This window comes from Elaeis guineensis, chromosome 12 (genome assembly GCF_000442705.2).
Source record: "Elaeis guineensis isolate ETL-2024a chromosome 12, EG11, whole genome shotgun sequence".
NCBI lineage: Eukaryota > Viridiplantae > Streptophyta > Magnoliopsida > Arecales > Arecaceae > Elaeis > Elaeis guineensis.
In genome coordinates this window covers 1,097,881-1,116,629 of record NC_026004.2, presented here as the reverse complement: position 1 = coordinate 1,116,629, position 18,749 = coordinate 1,097,881, and the positions used below count along the sequence as shown (strand labels likewise).

Sequence of the window (18,749 nt, the reverse complement as noted above, 5' to 3'; positions counted from 1 at the left end):
CTTTGCTCTTCCTATCTTCTCTTTTACGCAGTGAGCACTCCTCTTTTTTTTTTCCAGACTTCGTCTCCTACGTGTACATGAAAGCAAGAAAGAAAAGAGAGAGAGAGAGAGAGAGGTGGGGAGATATTCTACGAAAAAGAAAAGGGGAGAGATTTATACCAACCAAAACACACGATTCTATTGCCTCCTACCACTTTGCGTTTAATGATTAGCCCCATCCTCACATGGCACTCACCAACTCTCATCTCTTACTCCGATCTCCAACTACCATATAAGACAAGAAATTAATTAAGCATGGTTCCGTAGCAGCACTGTAAGAAAAAAAAAGCGACCCAACATCCCTCCGTTTCGTGTCCTAATGTGACAAGGCACCTAGTAAATAGACCGAATCTTACATGATCCCCATCTCTATCTCTTGTGTCCTGGATCAATATCACCTACATGGGGAATGTACTGCAGAGTTAACCAGCCTTTCAGGCAACTCACCATACAGGGATCTACACAGTACTTGACAACTATGTAATACGTGCCATGTGAGGGTCTTATTCACCTGAACGCACGTTTGAGATTAAAGCAACATTCATGCATCTCTCTCTCTCTCCCCCCTCCCCCCCAAAAGTAATTTATAGTCATACTTCAAAATGCTTGTGTTTTCTTTCTTTTTTTCAACTTGAAACGTTTTCTTTGGTTTTGTCGAGTGACCGCACGACCGGTTTCCTGCACTTCACGGACTCCGATGACCCAACGACGTTACGGAGTTGGGCCACTAAGCGAACAGAATTTATGCCAAGTTGGGCCACGTCCGTCTAAAAATTTGGATTTGCCGAATCCAAAGATTTTAAACGGACACTGGAATCTCCTTGAAGATCCACAACCAAGGAATCAAAGCTCAACATTCGGACTGGATAACTCACATAGCTCGGACTGCATGCCAGGCCAAGTCTCATCGAACGAATCAGGCTGATCGACGCACATGGACTTCTGTTACCTGGAGGGTCCTATCAGTAACAATTAGAAGAAACCTTGAACTGTTCAAAGCAAAACTGAAATAAAAGAATAATTTTTTAACAAATGACATGTCACAGAAAGCTTATGGGATCTTAATAGAATGAATGAGAGGGTTATAGATACAATGCTTTTGCCTCCGGTCTGCGAGTTCTGTATGTGTGACCAATTTACAGGTAAAAAAGAAGTATAAAGAAAAAGTCTTGTCTATGGTTCCAGCTCAAAACCAATTCGAACCTGCATAATGACACAGCAGAGACTCCAGTAGTAGTTAGCTGCCAGACTCCCGGTACAAGTCATGCCAACAGTGACTAACATATCTTTTATTTAGATTTGCGGCTCTCCGACTCTTCGTTCAGAAACTGGATGACTCGATGCTTCGAGTTGTTGGGAGCACCACCGCTAAGTATGCTCTGCAAAGCATGTAGCTCCTCTGGGTTGGCCTTCTTGAAAAGGCTCCTAATCCTAAGGGCCACAATATTGGAGCCTACAGGCAAGGGCCCTTCTTCACTGCCTTGGTCCTTTATAGGACTTGACCCATTATCTTGGATCAAGGTAGCTGGAAGGGATGGGGCCTGAGCTTGGGGCCTGGACCTCCAGTACTCTGTGCAAACATGACTCGGATCAAGTGCCTCGATGACCTGGGAGGATCAAGAGACTTATATGTAAGCTTAAACTTTGAACCAATTTATCTCATATAGTGGGAAAAATGGATATGGTAGATGCGGCGGAGTAACAGATCTCTTTAATGGACTAATAAAATAAAAATAGACCATTCTCCAGAACTAATTAGCAAAATTTTTTTGCCATGTAATGATGGGTATCGATAAATAGTTTAAGTAATCCCCAAGATTACAAGTATACATTATCTTGAAAGCTAAACCAAAAGTCAAGAAAAATATTCACAAGCATGGTTACACTTGCTGGCCCCTAGTTTCCACTGAAAAGGAAAAAAAATATCCTTTGCTGCAAGCAACAAAAAATTCAACTGTAAAAATACCTTTAGAAAGTTGCACGACATTCTTCGCTACACTTGGGCAAAATTACATTGTCAACATCCATTGTCATTCACAGACTAAGCAAGTTGCATTTTGCATGGTTTTTGAGAGAGTAGATGGAGACAGTCTATAGTTGAGTCTTTATAGGAAATTAAAGATCCATAACCCAAAGGTTACTTTGTCAAATTTCACAGGACACAAATCACCACTTTACATATGGAATTGAGACTGGTGAGTAATTGCTGTTGCCAGACACGCTTAGAACTTAAACAAATAATATTCGTAGACAAGGGTGGCCCCTAGGTTTACCCCAGCATTGATATCACCAGGAAGAGAAGATTACACAATTTACTTATTCACAGGATAAAAAGGGTCTGATATTAAAAGCTTTAGGTGATATCTATGTCAAGCGGTTGATAGGAGGGAGTGTCAAACCAGTAAAAGATATTTACACTCACCTGCATAACCGCTGGTGATGACAAAACAAACATTTCGAGGCCATCAACAGATTCTTGGGGCTGCAAACATGGAAGGTCGATTCTTCCCACCTTGTGCTGCTTCATAATTTCCTGGTTCACCCTCTCTCTCACCATGTCCCAGCATCTGGCGGCCGACATGTGAATAAATACTTCACTTGGACGATGCTCTACAAATACCTGCAACTCAAGGACGGCAGAAAGATACGACAACATCTGTTTAATCTTCAAGCAGTATGAAATGCAATCTGTTATGCCAGACTAACATCAATTTGATGTATAATGCTTCAAACTTCAAATAGATCGCTCTGGGTTTGCTTGATAAGCTCTTCCAAAAGGTTGATATCGTTCCAAGAAGGCTAACACACCTTTGTATGGATGAAATAAATTTATCAAATCCATTCAAACATATTGTCTGGTCTTCATTTTGCCACAATAAGAAATCAAAATTGCCATAAAAGTTCTAATATCTGACAGAGATGATCCAAGATACCACAAAGGATCAAATGACCTTGTTAGTTATGGAGTTGTTAACACAAGAAGTGATCAAATTGATATTGAGGTATGACACCACAAACCGAAGAAACTTAGCGGAAAACGTTTCCCACTATCATGATCATGATGAGACTAGTAACAAGCAGAATTACCCAGATTTGAGGAGCAAGACATACAAGAAAGGAGCCAATTGGAAATCTCAACTGGTAATATTCTAGAGAAACAAAAAAGTATAATGGATGTGAACAGAGACTGTTATTGTTAAACTGACATTAGGTGCCATACTCTTGCAGAAAGAACCAGAATATTGCCTCAGAGAGAGAGAGAGAGAGAGAGAGAGAGATGTCAAAAAACATTAGGACAAAATAAACTGTTGATCAGATACCCCTCCATTTCTTCGCATATTCAATGGGTAAAATGTTGACAAAATAACTTTTGATGGTGTTAAAATAGTAGATATTAGATTGTCAATGACTACATTGCCTCTTTTTGTCTTCCATGGAGCGAAGTGTTGCTCCATCACATTCTTGGATCTGTCAATACAGTAGTTTGTCTAAATTTAGGGGTAAAATGACTAACCAAATGCAGAAATATTTTGACAGCAGTAGTGATACTCTGATATCAATGGTTTTTTTAACATTTTCAGACAGTCACTACTCACTACATTATACAGGAAAAGAAATGTAAAGCATGACTACATCACATATGGTTGTAAGGAAAAAGATCACTCACCATAAATAGAGGTCCAAGCAGTCCAGCATCTAGAATTTCGGATATGTAGTAGCACATTTCTGTTGGATCTAGAATGCTTATGTATCTAACTCGACTTCTGTATCCTGTATTTAAAGAAATTAAGAGAACTGCTGAACAAAGTAAAATTAAACAACTAAATAATAGAACATTAAAATTATATTCTGTTTGTTTCCTGATTGAACAAAAGAGACCAAACCATATTGATGTCACTTAATGTTTTGCATGATCCAAGAGTGAGCAAGTAAGAAGCAAAGGTCATAAACAAATCAACAAGTGATAGAATCTTCCAAGATTTATCAAAACACATTAAACATGTTATCGCTGATACCTTTTGGAAATATGGCCTGACTGGTGGACCATAATTTTCCACAGAACACAACACCATATTCCAAAGGCTCGACAGTGCAATTAATTCTCCGCACCACTTTGGCCATGCGAGGGCCCCCCTGAAGACTGTTGCATCTATCGAGACTATTTAATGAACAAGATGGCCTTGTAACTGGTTTTCCTCTATCCATCAGGTTCAGATGAGAGTTTAAATCAGGTTTCCCTGCTTTGCTTTCATCATTTGGTTTAACGGTACCAGAAAGCTCAGGATGCTGAAGATGATTACCAATATCTGTAGAAGTATTACCACATACTTCTTTTACGGCCAAATGATCTGAAATTGCTTTTGCAACGGGCCCAGTGGTAGACATTGCACAGTCGGGTCTATTTTGAGTAAAGGATCTTAAAGCTTGTTGATTTGGTAAACTTGAGAAATCCTTTCTGCAAGTTCCTTCTTCTTGGTCTTTCACCTGAACAGATGCTGAATTTGAAAAATTAATAGACTCTTCCAGAACAGCTAGCAAAATGATATCTTTGTCATTTCTAATGGATGCATTTGTATCTGGTGTTACAAGAACCTGATCCTTGTGAGAATTGCAGGAAGTCACCTTATCATCGCAGTTTGCCTGCCTGGCAAAAGTTATTGAGTTTTCTACAGAGAGATCTTCCATCGGTTTACCAGACAACTTGCATGCCACTTTATGTTCACTAATCCTTGATCTAGCATTTGCATCACCAGAAGATGTTTCTTCTGCTGGCTTCAATAATGTCATATTTGAGCTGCTAAATTGTTTTACATTGGCTACTTCACTACAATTACTCTGCATCAGATTGGTGCTTACTGCACCATTGGAAGAATGCATCTGTCCTGAATAGTCAGATAATCTTGTACCACTGGAAGAATGTATCTGTCCTGAATAATCAGATGATCTAGAATTTGATCTTCTGTATCCTTCTCCAGAATGTAAGTTTTGATCCCTAGTTAAGCACCTCTCCACTGGACATAGATCCTTAGAAACTGATAGGCTTGTGGGTTTGGTTGATGAGTGATCTGCAACTGAATGTATTGAATCAACTTTGTCAAGCATTATCTTTTCTCCCTCCTTTGGTACTTCTAAGGAGGATGGCTGCAGTCTGGATGCCCTAATTTCTGTCCTTGCATCATTATTAGAACAACTCTGATTTAGTGGCCCCTGTTCTTTAGTTTCTTTATCGTTAGCTTTATCTATAGGTTTGGGTTCTCGTGCTCTGTCTTTTGAGAGATAAGAACTCAAACTCAACCCAAGATCTGAGAGCCCCCACTTATGAACTGCACTCAACTTCCCTCCCAAAGCATCTAATAGGGTGTTGAGTTCACTGATTTCATAGCGGAACAGAAAGAACCTTGTGCTCCAAGCACATGAGCACAGCTGCCTTGCATGGATCAGACATGCAAACGTGTCTGGAGAACATGGACATCCAGCAGCAGAAAGATGCAAATCATAGTGGCAAACAACACATTCTCTCTCACTATTAGCATCAAAACCAGTGTCCATTTTTCTTGACTGAGAAGAAGAGCAAAGGAAGTCTCTCCTTACACGTTCCATCTCAATACGTGCCTAACCAAGAAAGAATTAGTTGTTGCAAAAGAAAAACATAATATAACACCAAGCAGCCTACATACAAAGTTCACCTTTAGTGCCTTTGCTAGGATGCCATCCAATCCACAGACATCTTTCCATCTTAAGTCATCTAATGTGTTCTTCCTCAGAAATAAGATATTCCACTGAGCTCTAACTGCTTTCCTGGAAGCTCCTAGTAGCAATTTGTCATGGGATATCGATATTTTGTGTCCCTGTTCGCGATAAAGCTCGACAGCATTCTGCCCATGAGGCAGCCAGTCAATAGGAGCCACATTTACAGCCTCCGCACAATTGAATCCGCAGTTGAAACCTGAATGATATGCTCGAGGAAAAGTGATGACAAAATCTCCTGCATCCTGAACGCAGCGATAAACAGGCACTCCCTCTGATCTTAACAATGATGGAGAAAATTGAGTCACCTACAAATGAAGGGGCAGAGAAAACATGAAATCTCTCGCACATAAGACAATTTTTTCTCATAAAATTGGTAGAAGTTTAGGAAGCTGAGGCACTATGTCAGAGCCGCATGCAATATGTGACCCTTGATCCTACAACAGATAGTCATGTATCTAACTGCAAAAAAAGAATTGCATAATGATATCATTACTCACAAGATTGTGAAGCAAGTCTGGTTGTTCTTCAAATAAATCTGGTAGATGTCTCTTCATGGCTGCCTCCAACTTTTGGGCATCTTTTCCTGGCACTCCGTACCATATTTTTGGAGCACCACAGTGCAGGTAATTTAATGAATATAAATGGTGGTCTTCGACATGCTGTAGGCAAAAACAACCAACTTTTATAATTATAACATCAATTGGACTACAGAAAAAACCATATCTCCTTCAACTAAATCAGTCAGACAGCAAATCTAATAAGATCAAAAGATGTCACTAGTTAAATAACATATGGCTTCCCAAGATGTATCAATGTACATATACACATATACCTATATATAAAATATGCTTGTAACTTACAACCAAAGCATTTGTGCAGTATTAATGTCAATCTGGCCACAAGCATCTCACCCAACAAAATGATGAAAAGCACATTCCTATATACAACCATGGAACCACAACACCAGAAATGTCCTCGCTTTCAAAGGAGAGCACAGAACCTGGAAGCCGAGGAAAGTTGTTTAAGTTCCAACCTGACTTCACATATTGATCCTTGAATTCAAAATTTGTCATAGAGGAAGATGCTCTGGGAAAACCACTGCCAAAAATTCCAGTATCCAAATCAGCACCATAGAGCACCTGCGAAAGCATCTCTACTATATGAAACTTAAGAGGGAGGCAGGCATGTGCAGCTGGCATGGTCACTAGCTGTGACCAACAAATGAAGCAAACACTTTATATTTTATTATATAAAATGTAAAAATACAAAATCCATAAAGGATATGCATGTGAATGTTCCATGAGAGTGAACTGATAAAAAGCAATCTAATTAAGTGATATGCTCTCTCTCTCTCTCTCTCTCTCTCTCTCTCTCTCTCTCACACAAACTCGAGAGCTAGACCCACTACAAGTGAACATCTAACAAAAAGAAAATGCATAGATTACCACCAATGACAAGGCCCACGACATCTCAGGATTTTTGATTGAAGAATCATGTGCATTTGCTCATGTTGAGTGTTAGTGGCATCAACGTATAAGCCATACAAGGAATGAAACATCCATGTGCATGCATGTATCTATGCAGATATTTGCACTTATTTCAGCCTATTACAATACCTCAATCTCTTCACTTGGTCTCTCAACTATCCGCCAATATTCACCTTCAATATTCTCCAGTGATGGTCCCCATTGCCCAGAACTTAAATCAAAATGCATGTCGTTGCAAAAATATTGCTCCTTGAAGTCATTTGCATACTTCTGAAATGATTCCAGAGTGAAATCTGGACCAGGTTGAAACCCAAACCTCTCAATGCTATTTAGACATCCAAGCAGACTAGCTTCCACCAGATTTTCATTATTGGTACCCCCCATTTTTGCAAGCTTTCGTCTTTTCCTCCCCATAATACAATGGTTTCTGCAGATTTTTTTCATAGTGTCACGATTTTGAAGCTTATCCACCTGTTGGATGCGAGTTGCAAATTTTGAATTTTCCCATACACCTTTCTCTTTGAGAACGAATGGGGGGTTCCAAGAAGGAGGTGGAACAATACGACAAATTCCATATGGTTCCGCACTTGGGCGTATGCTTGCAATATATTTGAGAGTATCTTCAAATTCCTGAAAATATAACAAAACTCATGAATAGAAGTCCTTGGTACCATAAGGGACTCGACCATTAGCTTGGATTTTAAAGATTCCCATATATAACATAAACCTCTTCAGATGGATAAAATATGGGGGCTTCATCAAGGACAGGTCTGCATGCATCTTGCGGACACCATCGTGCTGTAACCTGTAACAAGATGGGACCATCACTTTAACAAATAAAAATACAAATCTCAGAGTGGTCAAAGAATAAAGCAAGTGGAAAAAGCATGTTGTTTAACAACCTTCTGACAGTTTCTACACACGGCACATCCTCGAATAACCCCTTTTGGTAAGCAGCGGATTGAGGGCGCATTCTGCACAAGAGTAGGTGATCATACGTTTACAATGTGATCAAATCACATGTAGGTCTCACATGTGACATCACCATATCATTATTGTCAAAAAAATCAAGAAGCAGCTTGAGCAGGTATCAAGTGCTAAATAGTCCTCAGTTATGAATGTCTCATAGTCATCCAATGTCTTCAATGTCACCACCAAACACAAAAAATAAATAAATAAATAAACACACACACATGGCGCGCACACGCGAGAGGGAGAGAGAGAGAGAGAGAGAGACTGATAAAAGATTTCCATTAGGAAGTACTGACCTGTTTATACAGCTCAGCATCAGATTCTTCTTCTGAGCTATCATCAAACTGACTGTAGTTCACCCAAGGCTTATGTCGAAGTGACTTCCTCAACGTCTTATCACCCAAGACGCTGCAGTCGGTTTCCCTCCCTAACTGTGTTGAATCAGAAGCACACGTCGAAACCATAACATCATCCTGGACCCGCTGCAAAGTGAATGATGCAGGTGACGTAAAACCTGGTGGAACTGGAGATATTCCATCAGGATCATCTGTGACATCAGCTTCTATGTATTTTGTCCCCATCAATCCTGAAAGAAAGAATATTATATTGCTTAGACATGTTCAGCAGGTTCTTATAAATTATCTCCATTCGCAATATCAAAACACATATGAATGTTTGAAATCAGGAAAAAAAAAAATTACAATTGCATCAGAAACATAAATCTCACCAAGAATTGTGCAGGAACAAACAGACTGGTGAAAATTAATCAAATAGTGCAGGTATTAGAGTTGAAAGAAGCATTGCCTTTCCATGTAATGAAATTTACAAAATACAATTAAATTAAGAGCTGCCCATCAACTAATACTTCAAAATATTTTCTTGAAAGATAAGCCTTCTGAGAAATATGTAAAGAATCATATGTAAAGCAAGAAATTCATTGCCAAACGTCACCCGGGATTTTGGGTTTTCCAAGAGAGTGAAGACATGCAATCAACAATGTCCAAAGGTTTGAGGGAAAGAAACACAAATAGGCAACAGTGAAGTAAGTTCTTGCATGACAATATAGGAAAAATATAGATTCCTGGAGTACCAGTATGGTTTGAATTTTAGATTAGAGTAAACTAGGCAGTGGTTGTATAATAAGATTTTGCTGCCAACTGTGATGAACTAAAAAATGGGGAACGCATATCTCCAATTTATAGATTATGGCGGTGTTTTATGAAAGGCAAACCAGATTTCAGCTTTGCTGAAACTGTCCTGCAGATCTAAAATTTCTAAAGATCTTCAGTAGACCATGGATGCTGAATCTGCAAAAGAAGCATAGAAGTACTCTTTTTTCTGGACATTAACGCATCTGATGAATGCCCATATTATCTATCACTTGCAGGCATTTAGAACAGCAAGAGAGAAACAAACAGATACCTGGAAGCGATCAATGAGCTATGGTTTCATTCTGGTAAACTCTCACTTAATTTTGTTTCTTCATAATGTCTAACATAAAATTGTAAATTCACACCCACTCCATTCTGTGATAACTTGATTTCACTTTTTCATAATGTTCCCATTTACATATGAAATGGTATGGTACAACCAAATTGGTAGTTGTATTGCAATAAGAAGAGGAAGACCTAAATTAATATGGATGGAGGTTGTGAGGAAGTATACGGAGAAACTTGGAATAATATCAGAGGTAACCCTAGATGGGAATTCTTGGTGAATGAGGATCCATAAAGTCAAACCCAAATAGTTGGAAAAAAGATGGATGATTATGATTATGATCCTACAACATATTAAAAAAAATCATAGTTTAGATTGTATAATTCCAGACATAGTAAATGTAGTAGTTCTACATCTCAATATGTCAAAGATTCACATCAAATTTTTTATTACCAACCTCCAGTCTGATCTCAAAACTCCATATATTGTAAACAAAGTGATATTATTATGAGTTGTATATGCATAGCAAAAACCGTCGCAATTTTATACGAGAAGAGGCTTAGCAAAGCATCCTGAGCCAGACTCAAAGTTCAAGTTTACACCACCAGATGCTGAAAAAAAACCTTGCATTAGGTATAATATTTCACTTCAGATGTTCCGAATTCCATATATTCAAAAACTAAAATTCAAACCAGTGAATTATGTTTTATTATTATTTTAAGCTTTAATAGGCGGCTATGAGAGAAAATCAACTTTTACAGCACTTTCTTAAGATTTTTTTCGCCTTTCTAGTGGGTTTACTTCATCTAGCTAGATTTGTTCCACTCTGGGTTGAGGTTCCAACACCAACAATCATAATTGGCAGATTTGGTTATGCAAAAACAGAAGTTTGGGACGTGAATCCACCATTTCTTTGTATCTTTGTTCATATCCAATCAATATGTTTCAAGTTTAGAGAAGGACATTGTAATTTTGTCAGGCACGTCCTAGATCTTAATATTCTTAAATAAACATGAATGAAACATATTAAAAATAATTATAAACAATCAAACAAGAAACTTAGATGTGTCCAAGCAATCAAATTGCAATTCAGCTTATAAGTTCTAGACTACTCGTGCTACCTCATAGACTGTCAGGGGAAGCCTTAACAAACTCTGATCTTGCACAGATACGAGAAGATGAACCATCATTAGGGGGAAAAAAGAGAAAAAATGATACGAGAAGATGAACCAAATCATTGGTACACATCCATATAACGGCAGTTGCATATGTTTCGTTAGATTAATATGATTGATCCTCCATAACATGATTTCCACACACAAGATTCTATGAATCATATGTTTCCCACACTTTTTTTTTTTTTTTGTGTAACAGTTACTATTCATGTTAAACACAAGAAACACGGAAACAAGAAAACCCAACGACAACCAATGAAACTATATGATGCACGTTATTTTCAGATCATGAACTTACAAATTCTTGACGAGCCATATCTTCTGTTTGCCAAAAGCGGTGGGACTGAAGACAAATTTAAGACTACAAAAAGAAGAGACAGAGACCCAAGAATTTCAATTCGAAAACGAAAGTTGCCCAAAAGTGGAATTACCCGGTTCTTGAAAGATTCCTATCAAAAATCAAACCCTAAACCTAATCAGACCAGTTCTTGATGGTGGTAGCAGGGAAAGTGGTTTTGTGCGCTGCCCAGAACAAACCATGGGCGGTAGTGACACAAGACCCCCGTTGCACTCCTCATGCTTTAACTATAATAATAAAAGACTTGGAAGCATGAAAGAATCGGTCATGACCCAGAAGGGCATCTGTTGAGTTTATCATGAAAAAAAAAAAAAAAGAGAGAGAGAGGGAAAAATAATAATAAACCGTGAATTTATTATATTCCCACCTAGATAGGGAAGAGCGCAGTTGGCGACACCTTCGTAGACGACCCTTGCATGACTATGTGAAACAGCTGGCTTACAGATGGCTTGGACCTGGCGTGGATCCGAATGAATGGGTTCCACTCCAGGCCCAATCTGTACAATACCAGGTCTAGTCAACCGTAAGAATCCACTCCTTTTTTTTTTTCTTTCTGGGTAAACAAGATTTATTATATCATTCATATAAAAATACATACGTGAGAATCAACTTATAAAATATTTAAAAATTTAGGAGGAAGATTTGTCGCTGAATTTCATAATACAGTCCTAATATAGTTTGCTACGTGAGATTGCATCCTATTAGGTCCCCTATTAGCTTTTAAGACTCAACTTCCATCTCTTTCTCTAATTTGGAATCGATTTTGCTCATCTTCTAATGTGAGTGCAACTCCTCCTCCTCCTCCTTTCTTCTTCTTCTTTTCTTTTTCTTTTTCTTTTTCTTTTTTTTTGATAAATCAAATTATATTAATAAGAAGACTGAGGAGTATATAAAGTTGAACAATTCTTTGTGCACCACGTATGATACAGAAAGCCACACATCATGCATGATGATTGGATCACGCATGGAGCCGGCCCCATGCGTGATCCAGTCACCACATGCGGTGTGCAGTTTTCTGCACCCACGTGGTGCACAAAAAATTTCACATTTAAAGTTTACAACCCAAAAAAATGGATCACATACACCACTTTGGCCCAACCAAAAACAGAGGTAATTCAAAATAATACATAAAATGGAAACCCAAAAGTTGAAGAAGATAACGTGTTGATTTGTGCAGGGAGATCACTCCTTGCTTGAAGATCCGAAGTTATTAACTGCAGGCAGATGTCCAAAAGGTCTAAACATAAAGAATGGATAAAGAGACTGATGAACAGTATATTATATGAAACAACATTGCAGCAGTTTACTTGTAACATGTTAGTAATATTAGTAGTGTGGTATTGCTGAACACAAAATGAAGCAATTGTTGCAGAAGTCTGTACCATAGAATACAAACCAAACTCAGCTGTGTGAGACCATGAACAGCCACTGTAGTTGTTGAATATGCATAAATGAGAAGCATTTTTGTATAACAGATGCATGGCACAGAAGATGATACTAACAAATGTGCCATATCCAGCAAATGATATAAAACTATTAAGACAATAAAATCCCCAATAAAGCATAAAAAATCTTCAGCATAACCCAGCATGATAGCTATCTTGAGAGAATGAGAAATATAAAAGGTGTGACAGAGTCCTTCATAGTTATCAGTATGCAACATAAGAACAGAGGATAAGAGAAATGGCAGTCTGTTGAAATCCTCAGAGAAGTAAACCTCCAGAGTGGTGCAATTAACAAAACAGAGCAGCCATGTGAGCAATGAAACATCCAGAAGTATAATGAATTGCTTGCTAAGAGATCCCAAATAGGTGTGTAGCATATAAGAGTGAAAATAGTAGCAGCTTTATGCAATAATCCAGAGCAAACCAACTTTCACTAAGAAATGCAAATAAGGAGAGTCTGTAAAACTATCTGGCTGTACCAATGAAACCATCTAGACAGAACCTGAGTGTGTAATGAGATGGCTCCAAAGATCTTGAACCAAAAATAGAAGCAATACGATAACAGCAATAATAATTAAGAAGTAGGTATATTAACAAAAGTAAAAAAACCATCCCAATGTTGGAAACCCTGATGAAACTCCAGACTGAAACCTTATGAATGAGCTGAAACCTTCCTAACAGCAGCCATATGAGTAATGAAACATCCAGAAGTATAATGAATAGCTTGCTAAGAGATCCTAAATAGATGTGTAGCATATAAGAGTGAAAATAGTAGCAACTTTATGCAATAACCCAGAGCAAACCAACTTTCACTAAGAATTGCAAATAATGAGAGCCTGTAAAGCGGTGTCTGGCTGTACCAATGAAACTATCTGGACAAAATCTGAGTGTGTAATGAGATGGCTCCAAAAATCTTGAACCAAAAGTAGGAGCAATATTAAAACAGCAATAATAAGTAAGCAGTAGGTACATTAACAAAAATAAAAAAACCATCCCAATGTTGGAAACCCTGATAAAACTCCAGACTGAAACCTTGTGGATGAGCTGAAACCTTCCTAACAGCAGCCATGTGAGCAGTGAAACATCCAGAAGTATAATGAATAGCTTGCTAAAAGATCCTAAATAGATGTATAGCATATAAGAGTGAAAATAGTAGCAGCTTTATGCAATAACCTAGAGCAAACCAACTTTCACTAAGAAATGCAAATAAGGAAAGCCTGTAAAGCAATATCTGGTTGTACCAATGAAACCATCTGGACAGAACCTGAGTGTGTAATGAGATGGCTCCAAAAATCTTGAACCAAAAGTAGGAGTAATATGATAACAGCAATAATAAGTAAGCAGTAGGTATATTAACAAAAGTAAAAAAATCATCCCAATGTTGAAAATCCTGATGAAACCCCAGACTGAAACCTTGTGGATGAGCTGAAACCTTCCTAACATGCCAACACCCTGTGAACAGCTGCTGTAATAAAGCTGGATTAAGTAGGATTTATAGTATTTAATTCCCCATAGCTAGCTCCAGTGATATCTTCCTGACAACCTGGGTTCAAAGTAAAATATAGGCATTAGAACATTTAACCAGCTTGGTGATAACAATAAATAAAATGCTTCTTTCCCACAGTCACCCTAAATAAGAATAATCTACTTCCTTTCAGGAATATAATGTTGCAAGGAGAAACCTGCCCACAAGTAACACAATACTGTCCATGACAGTAAATTAATTGTTTCTTCCCCTCAGTCATCCCAAATGAAAGCAATTGACCCTTCTTCAGGTATACAGATTTGCAAGGAAGAGGCTGCACACAGGTTTCATAGCAAGAAAAATATAGAAGAACTAGATAGACCTTGTAATAAGTGAACTCAGAGCTGACACAGTTCCAATAACAATTTATTTTCTCCCAGCGTTTCAGCTTGTGGCATGGCCGACATTGTTGATGTGGAAAAATAAGAGCGAGACGCATCATTAAGAGTAAAGAACCACCCAAAAATAATGTATCAGCATCATCGTTCAAAATGAGTCCCCCTATAATCAGACAAAAGAATATCCATAAAATCAGATTGTAAATGATCTGTTGGGCCAATATCAAAGTCCATGATCCTAACTTTATTAGCCAGATAATCAGTAGCTCTATTGGCTTCCCAGAATATATGAGTGACCCGAAAAGCTTGAAAGGTGTGCCTCCAAATATTCAAATCCTGCAACAAAGAATGAAGCAACTTAGCCGTTTTGGATTTTTGATTCAACTATTAGACAACTGTCAAAGAATTACCCTCCACCCACAACTCATGAATAGCAACCCTGCAGCTCATCCAGGCAGCCACCATTTCAGCATGAGGAACATAAGAGGGTAGCAATTTCTTACCTCCAGCTCTCACTAATTTTTCATGATGGTCCCAAATAATGAAGGCAGTTGCAAAATCATCAGAGGTAATAGAAGCATCAAAATTTAGCTTTAGGACACCCATTGGAGGAGGAAGCCAACATACCAACTTTGGTTTTATAGGTTTCAGCTGAGTTGAAACATTAGCTCCCCAGTTCAATGGCATGCCCCCAAGCTGCATAGAATATCAATGTTGCATAAAATCTGGCAAGTTGTACATGGCATCCCTGAGAGTTTGAGGAGGAGATAGTTTGTTATGGAACAATCTCTGATTGTGTGCTTTCCATATAGCCCACACCATACGAGCAATTATTTGCCGCATCTCACTGTCAAGCTGAAAGTCAAATATGATCTGCTTAATATGCTACAATGAAGGCAGATACAAATTTAATCCTGTAACATTATTAAAAATCGGCCAACAATCTTTAGCATAAGCACAATCAACAAATATGTGCTGACAAGTTTCCACCATATCAACATAGAACACACAATATATTTGTTCCGTTGGAATAATATTGAAATGACATACTAATTCCTTAGTTAGCAACCTTCTCTACATCGGTTTCCATCAGAATATTTTCACTCTAAGAGGGACCTGAAGCTGCCATAGTTTCTTAAAATAGACATTATCACTACCTTCAGAATTTTGGTGAAACAACAAATAAACATCTTTCAGCCTTATCTTATTAGCTGCTGTAGAACCCTACTGTATCTGATTCTTCCAACCTCCCTAGGGTAAAGGAATTGCTTCCATCTTATTTTTTAGTTCCATGGGTAAAAATTATGACAATATATTATCATCCCATTGTCTATCTGGTGTTATCAAATGTTGAACCTTCCATTGCTCGCAAGCAACATTCATATTAAGAAATAAAGACATAGCCAATGGCACAGTAGAAATTCAGGGATCATGCATAACATTAATATCCGCTCCAAATCCAATAGCCCAAATAAACTGAAATTGAACTTTGAAATCTTGCTCAACAATCCTACTCTATATAGTTGAACACCGAAGTGGTTTAAGATAATTATGCCAGGTTCCTTGAAATTTATACTTGGCAGTCACCAACCTAGCCCACAAGCAATCAGGATTTAATATCAACTGAGCACCCATTTTATCCAAAAAAAGCTTTCTTCTTCCGTACAAGCCAAGATAATCCCAACCCGCTACATTGCTTTGGGGAGCACATTTTTTCTCATGAAATGAGATGCAACTTCCGATGATCCACTGAATGTCTCCATAAAAAGCCTCTAAACTCTTTCTCAATCCTCTCTAAAATAGCAATTGGCATATGTATGGATGCCAAGCAATATAGTGGTAAGGAGGATAAGACTGATTGTAGCAAAGTTAATCTCCCAGCAAAAAAAAATGGCTTCCATGTCCAACTTTCAATTCTTTTAGTATTTGCTCCCATTAAGAAATTAAAGTCTGACACCATCAACTGGTCTCTGGACAAGGGGACACCTAAGTACCTCCAAGATGTCCTCTTTTCGGTCATGTGCAGTATGGTACGTACATATATCTTATCCTCCTCTGTGTTGAAGGACTAAAAATTATATAAGATTTATGTTCATTGACAGCCTGCCCCAACATTGAACAATAAGTCTCCAAAATTGTCTTTATGCAAATGCAGTCTTTTGTTGTTGCTCTTGCCATTAGTAAAACATCATCTGCATAAAAAATATGAAACAAATAAGGCCCATTTTCTCCCACCTTATAAGGTCTTAAGAGATTCCATTGGACTGTCTGAGTAAGCATCATAGACAACATTTCAAAGCACAAAATGTAAAGGTAAGAAGAGAGAGGACACCCTTGTCTTAAATTTTTGGATGGCTGAATCCAAGCCATGGGGGTCCCATTCACCAAAACAGCCATGCAAAAATCCATAATACAAGTAGAGACCCAATTGATAAAGCAAGAATGAAATCCAAAATATCTCAATATTTTTAGCAAATAAGACCAATGGACTCTATCATAAGCCTTCTCCATATCAATCTTAAGGGCCATCATACTCCGACACCTTGGGGCTCGCATAAGAGAATGTATAATCTCCTGCCCAACAAGAATAGTTTTCCCAATATTCCACTCAGGTACAAAAGCTTCTTGCTCACTAGATACAAGAGATGATAGGATTGGCTTCATTCGATTAATCAATATATTTACTACTACTTTATAAATAGTGTTACACAAACTAATTGGTCTGTAATCATTAACATTAGTTGGATTTTATTTCTTGGAAACAAGAGCAATAAATGTATTCTTCCAACAAATAGACATGTAATTATACCTAAATATATATTTAACTGCTTCAATCACCTCCCTCCCACCTATACTCCAAAAATACTGAAAAAAGAAAGGTTGGAATCCATTTGGCCTCGAGGTCTTATCTGAGTTTATTTTCTTAATGACATCAACAATTTCATCCTCCGTAACTGCCTTGATCAAGTTCATGTTCTTTTCTATAGATAGAGCTATTTCTACCACCCCAAGTTCAACATCCTCAACTTTCACTTAAGCTTGCCACCTTTTCTAAAATTGGACGAAGAAAGTATTTCTAGTTCTTTCTTCATCCTCCTCCATTATCCCCTGCAAGCCCAAAATATGAGTTATTCTATTTTGCCTCCTTCTCAATATTGTGGACCGATGGAAAAAAATAGAATTTGCATCATTATCTTTGATCGAAGCCAATCTGGATTTTTGCCTCCAAAAAACCTCTTGACAATGTAGATTGCACTTGTATTGTCTTATAAGTGAGAGTAAATCCATTTTCTACTGATCTAACAACCCTCCCTTTAATTCCTCTTCTTGTTGTAAAACCATAATTTGTTGGTTCAATTCTTGCCCCCTCTTAAATAAATTCCCCAAAAAATCTTTCCAGCTCCGAACAGCCTCCTTAGTTTGTTGAAGAAGTTTGGATAACTTAATAGCTGTGGAATGGTTTCCATAACACCTCCAAGCTTGTTGCACATACTTCCAAATACCATCTCCATACAGCCATATTTTTTCAAACCTGAAAGGAATAAAACTCCCCCTCCATCTGTTAGAGACTGTAAGAATCAAAGGTCGATGATCACAAGCAAACCTTGTCAAATGTTGCACCTTGGATTCAGGAAACATATTCATCCGATCCTCCGATACCAAGGTCCGATCTAATCTTTCCCACACTCGAGCTTGTCCAAGTCTGTTGTTACACCAAGTAAAAGACGGCCCCTGATATCCCAAATCAACAAGACTAGATTGCCTTAAAAACTCCTTGAACTCTTTAATTTTTCTTTTAAGTTTAAAAAGTTTACCTCCTTTCTTATCCTCCGAACTGATAATACAGTTAAAATCCCTAATAATTATAAGAGGCAACGCCAAAGTTTGAACTGCTAACATTTAATTCCATAGCTACCTGGGTTCAAAACCACAAGTGCTGCCGTATACAGCCCCTAACAACTAAGCAGGACCAGATGCAGGAGTAATGATACCAAAGGTAATTTGCCTATTAGAGTGAAAAAGATCAATCTTCCCTAATATAAGTTTCTAGGCCACCACAATCCCACCAAACAACCCTATTGAAGGAATCATATGAACACCCCAATGGGGCCCCAACAATCTTTGAAATCTACCCAATGCAGCCTCAACTAGTCAGGTTTCAAAAAAACAAACAATATTTAGACTAAATTGCCTCATCACACTTTTGACATAATTCCCAAAA

The 18,749-nt window shown here is 38.0% G+C and overlaps 1 protein-coding gene across 2 annotated transcripts; it reads right to left on the bottom strand.

Annotated features, from left to right (window-relative positions):
- Positions 1-1,079: 1,079 nt before the first annotated feature.
- Positions 1,080-11,769, bottom strand: LOC105055689 (lysine-specific demethylase JMJ703). 2 transcript variants are annotated; one of them, XM_010937611.4, is made up of 12 exons: positions 11,160-11,769; positions 8,546-8,835; positions 8,180-8,251; positions 8,005-8,082; positions 7,407-7,907; positions 6,702-6,929; positions 6,288-6,449; positions 5,727-6,095; positions 4,056-5,652; positions 3,707-3,810; positions 2,462-2,659; positions 1,080-1,646 (listed from the first exon to the last, which is right to left on the bottom strand). In XM_010937611.4, exons 2-12 carry the CDS (start codon positions 8,828-8,830, stop codon positions 1,329-1,331), a joined length of 3,912 nt encoding a protein of 1,303 aa, XP_010935913.1. In that variant the 5' UTR covers positions 8,831-8,835; positions 11,160-11,769; the 3' UTR covers positions 1,080-1,328. The 2 variants fall into 2 exon arrangements, with proteins under 2 accessions (XP_010935913.1, XP_019709704.1); XM_019854145.3 differs by lacking the exon at positions 11,160-11,769 and adding an exon at positions 10,808-11,050.
- Positions 11,770-18,749: the final 6,980 nt, after the last annotated feature.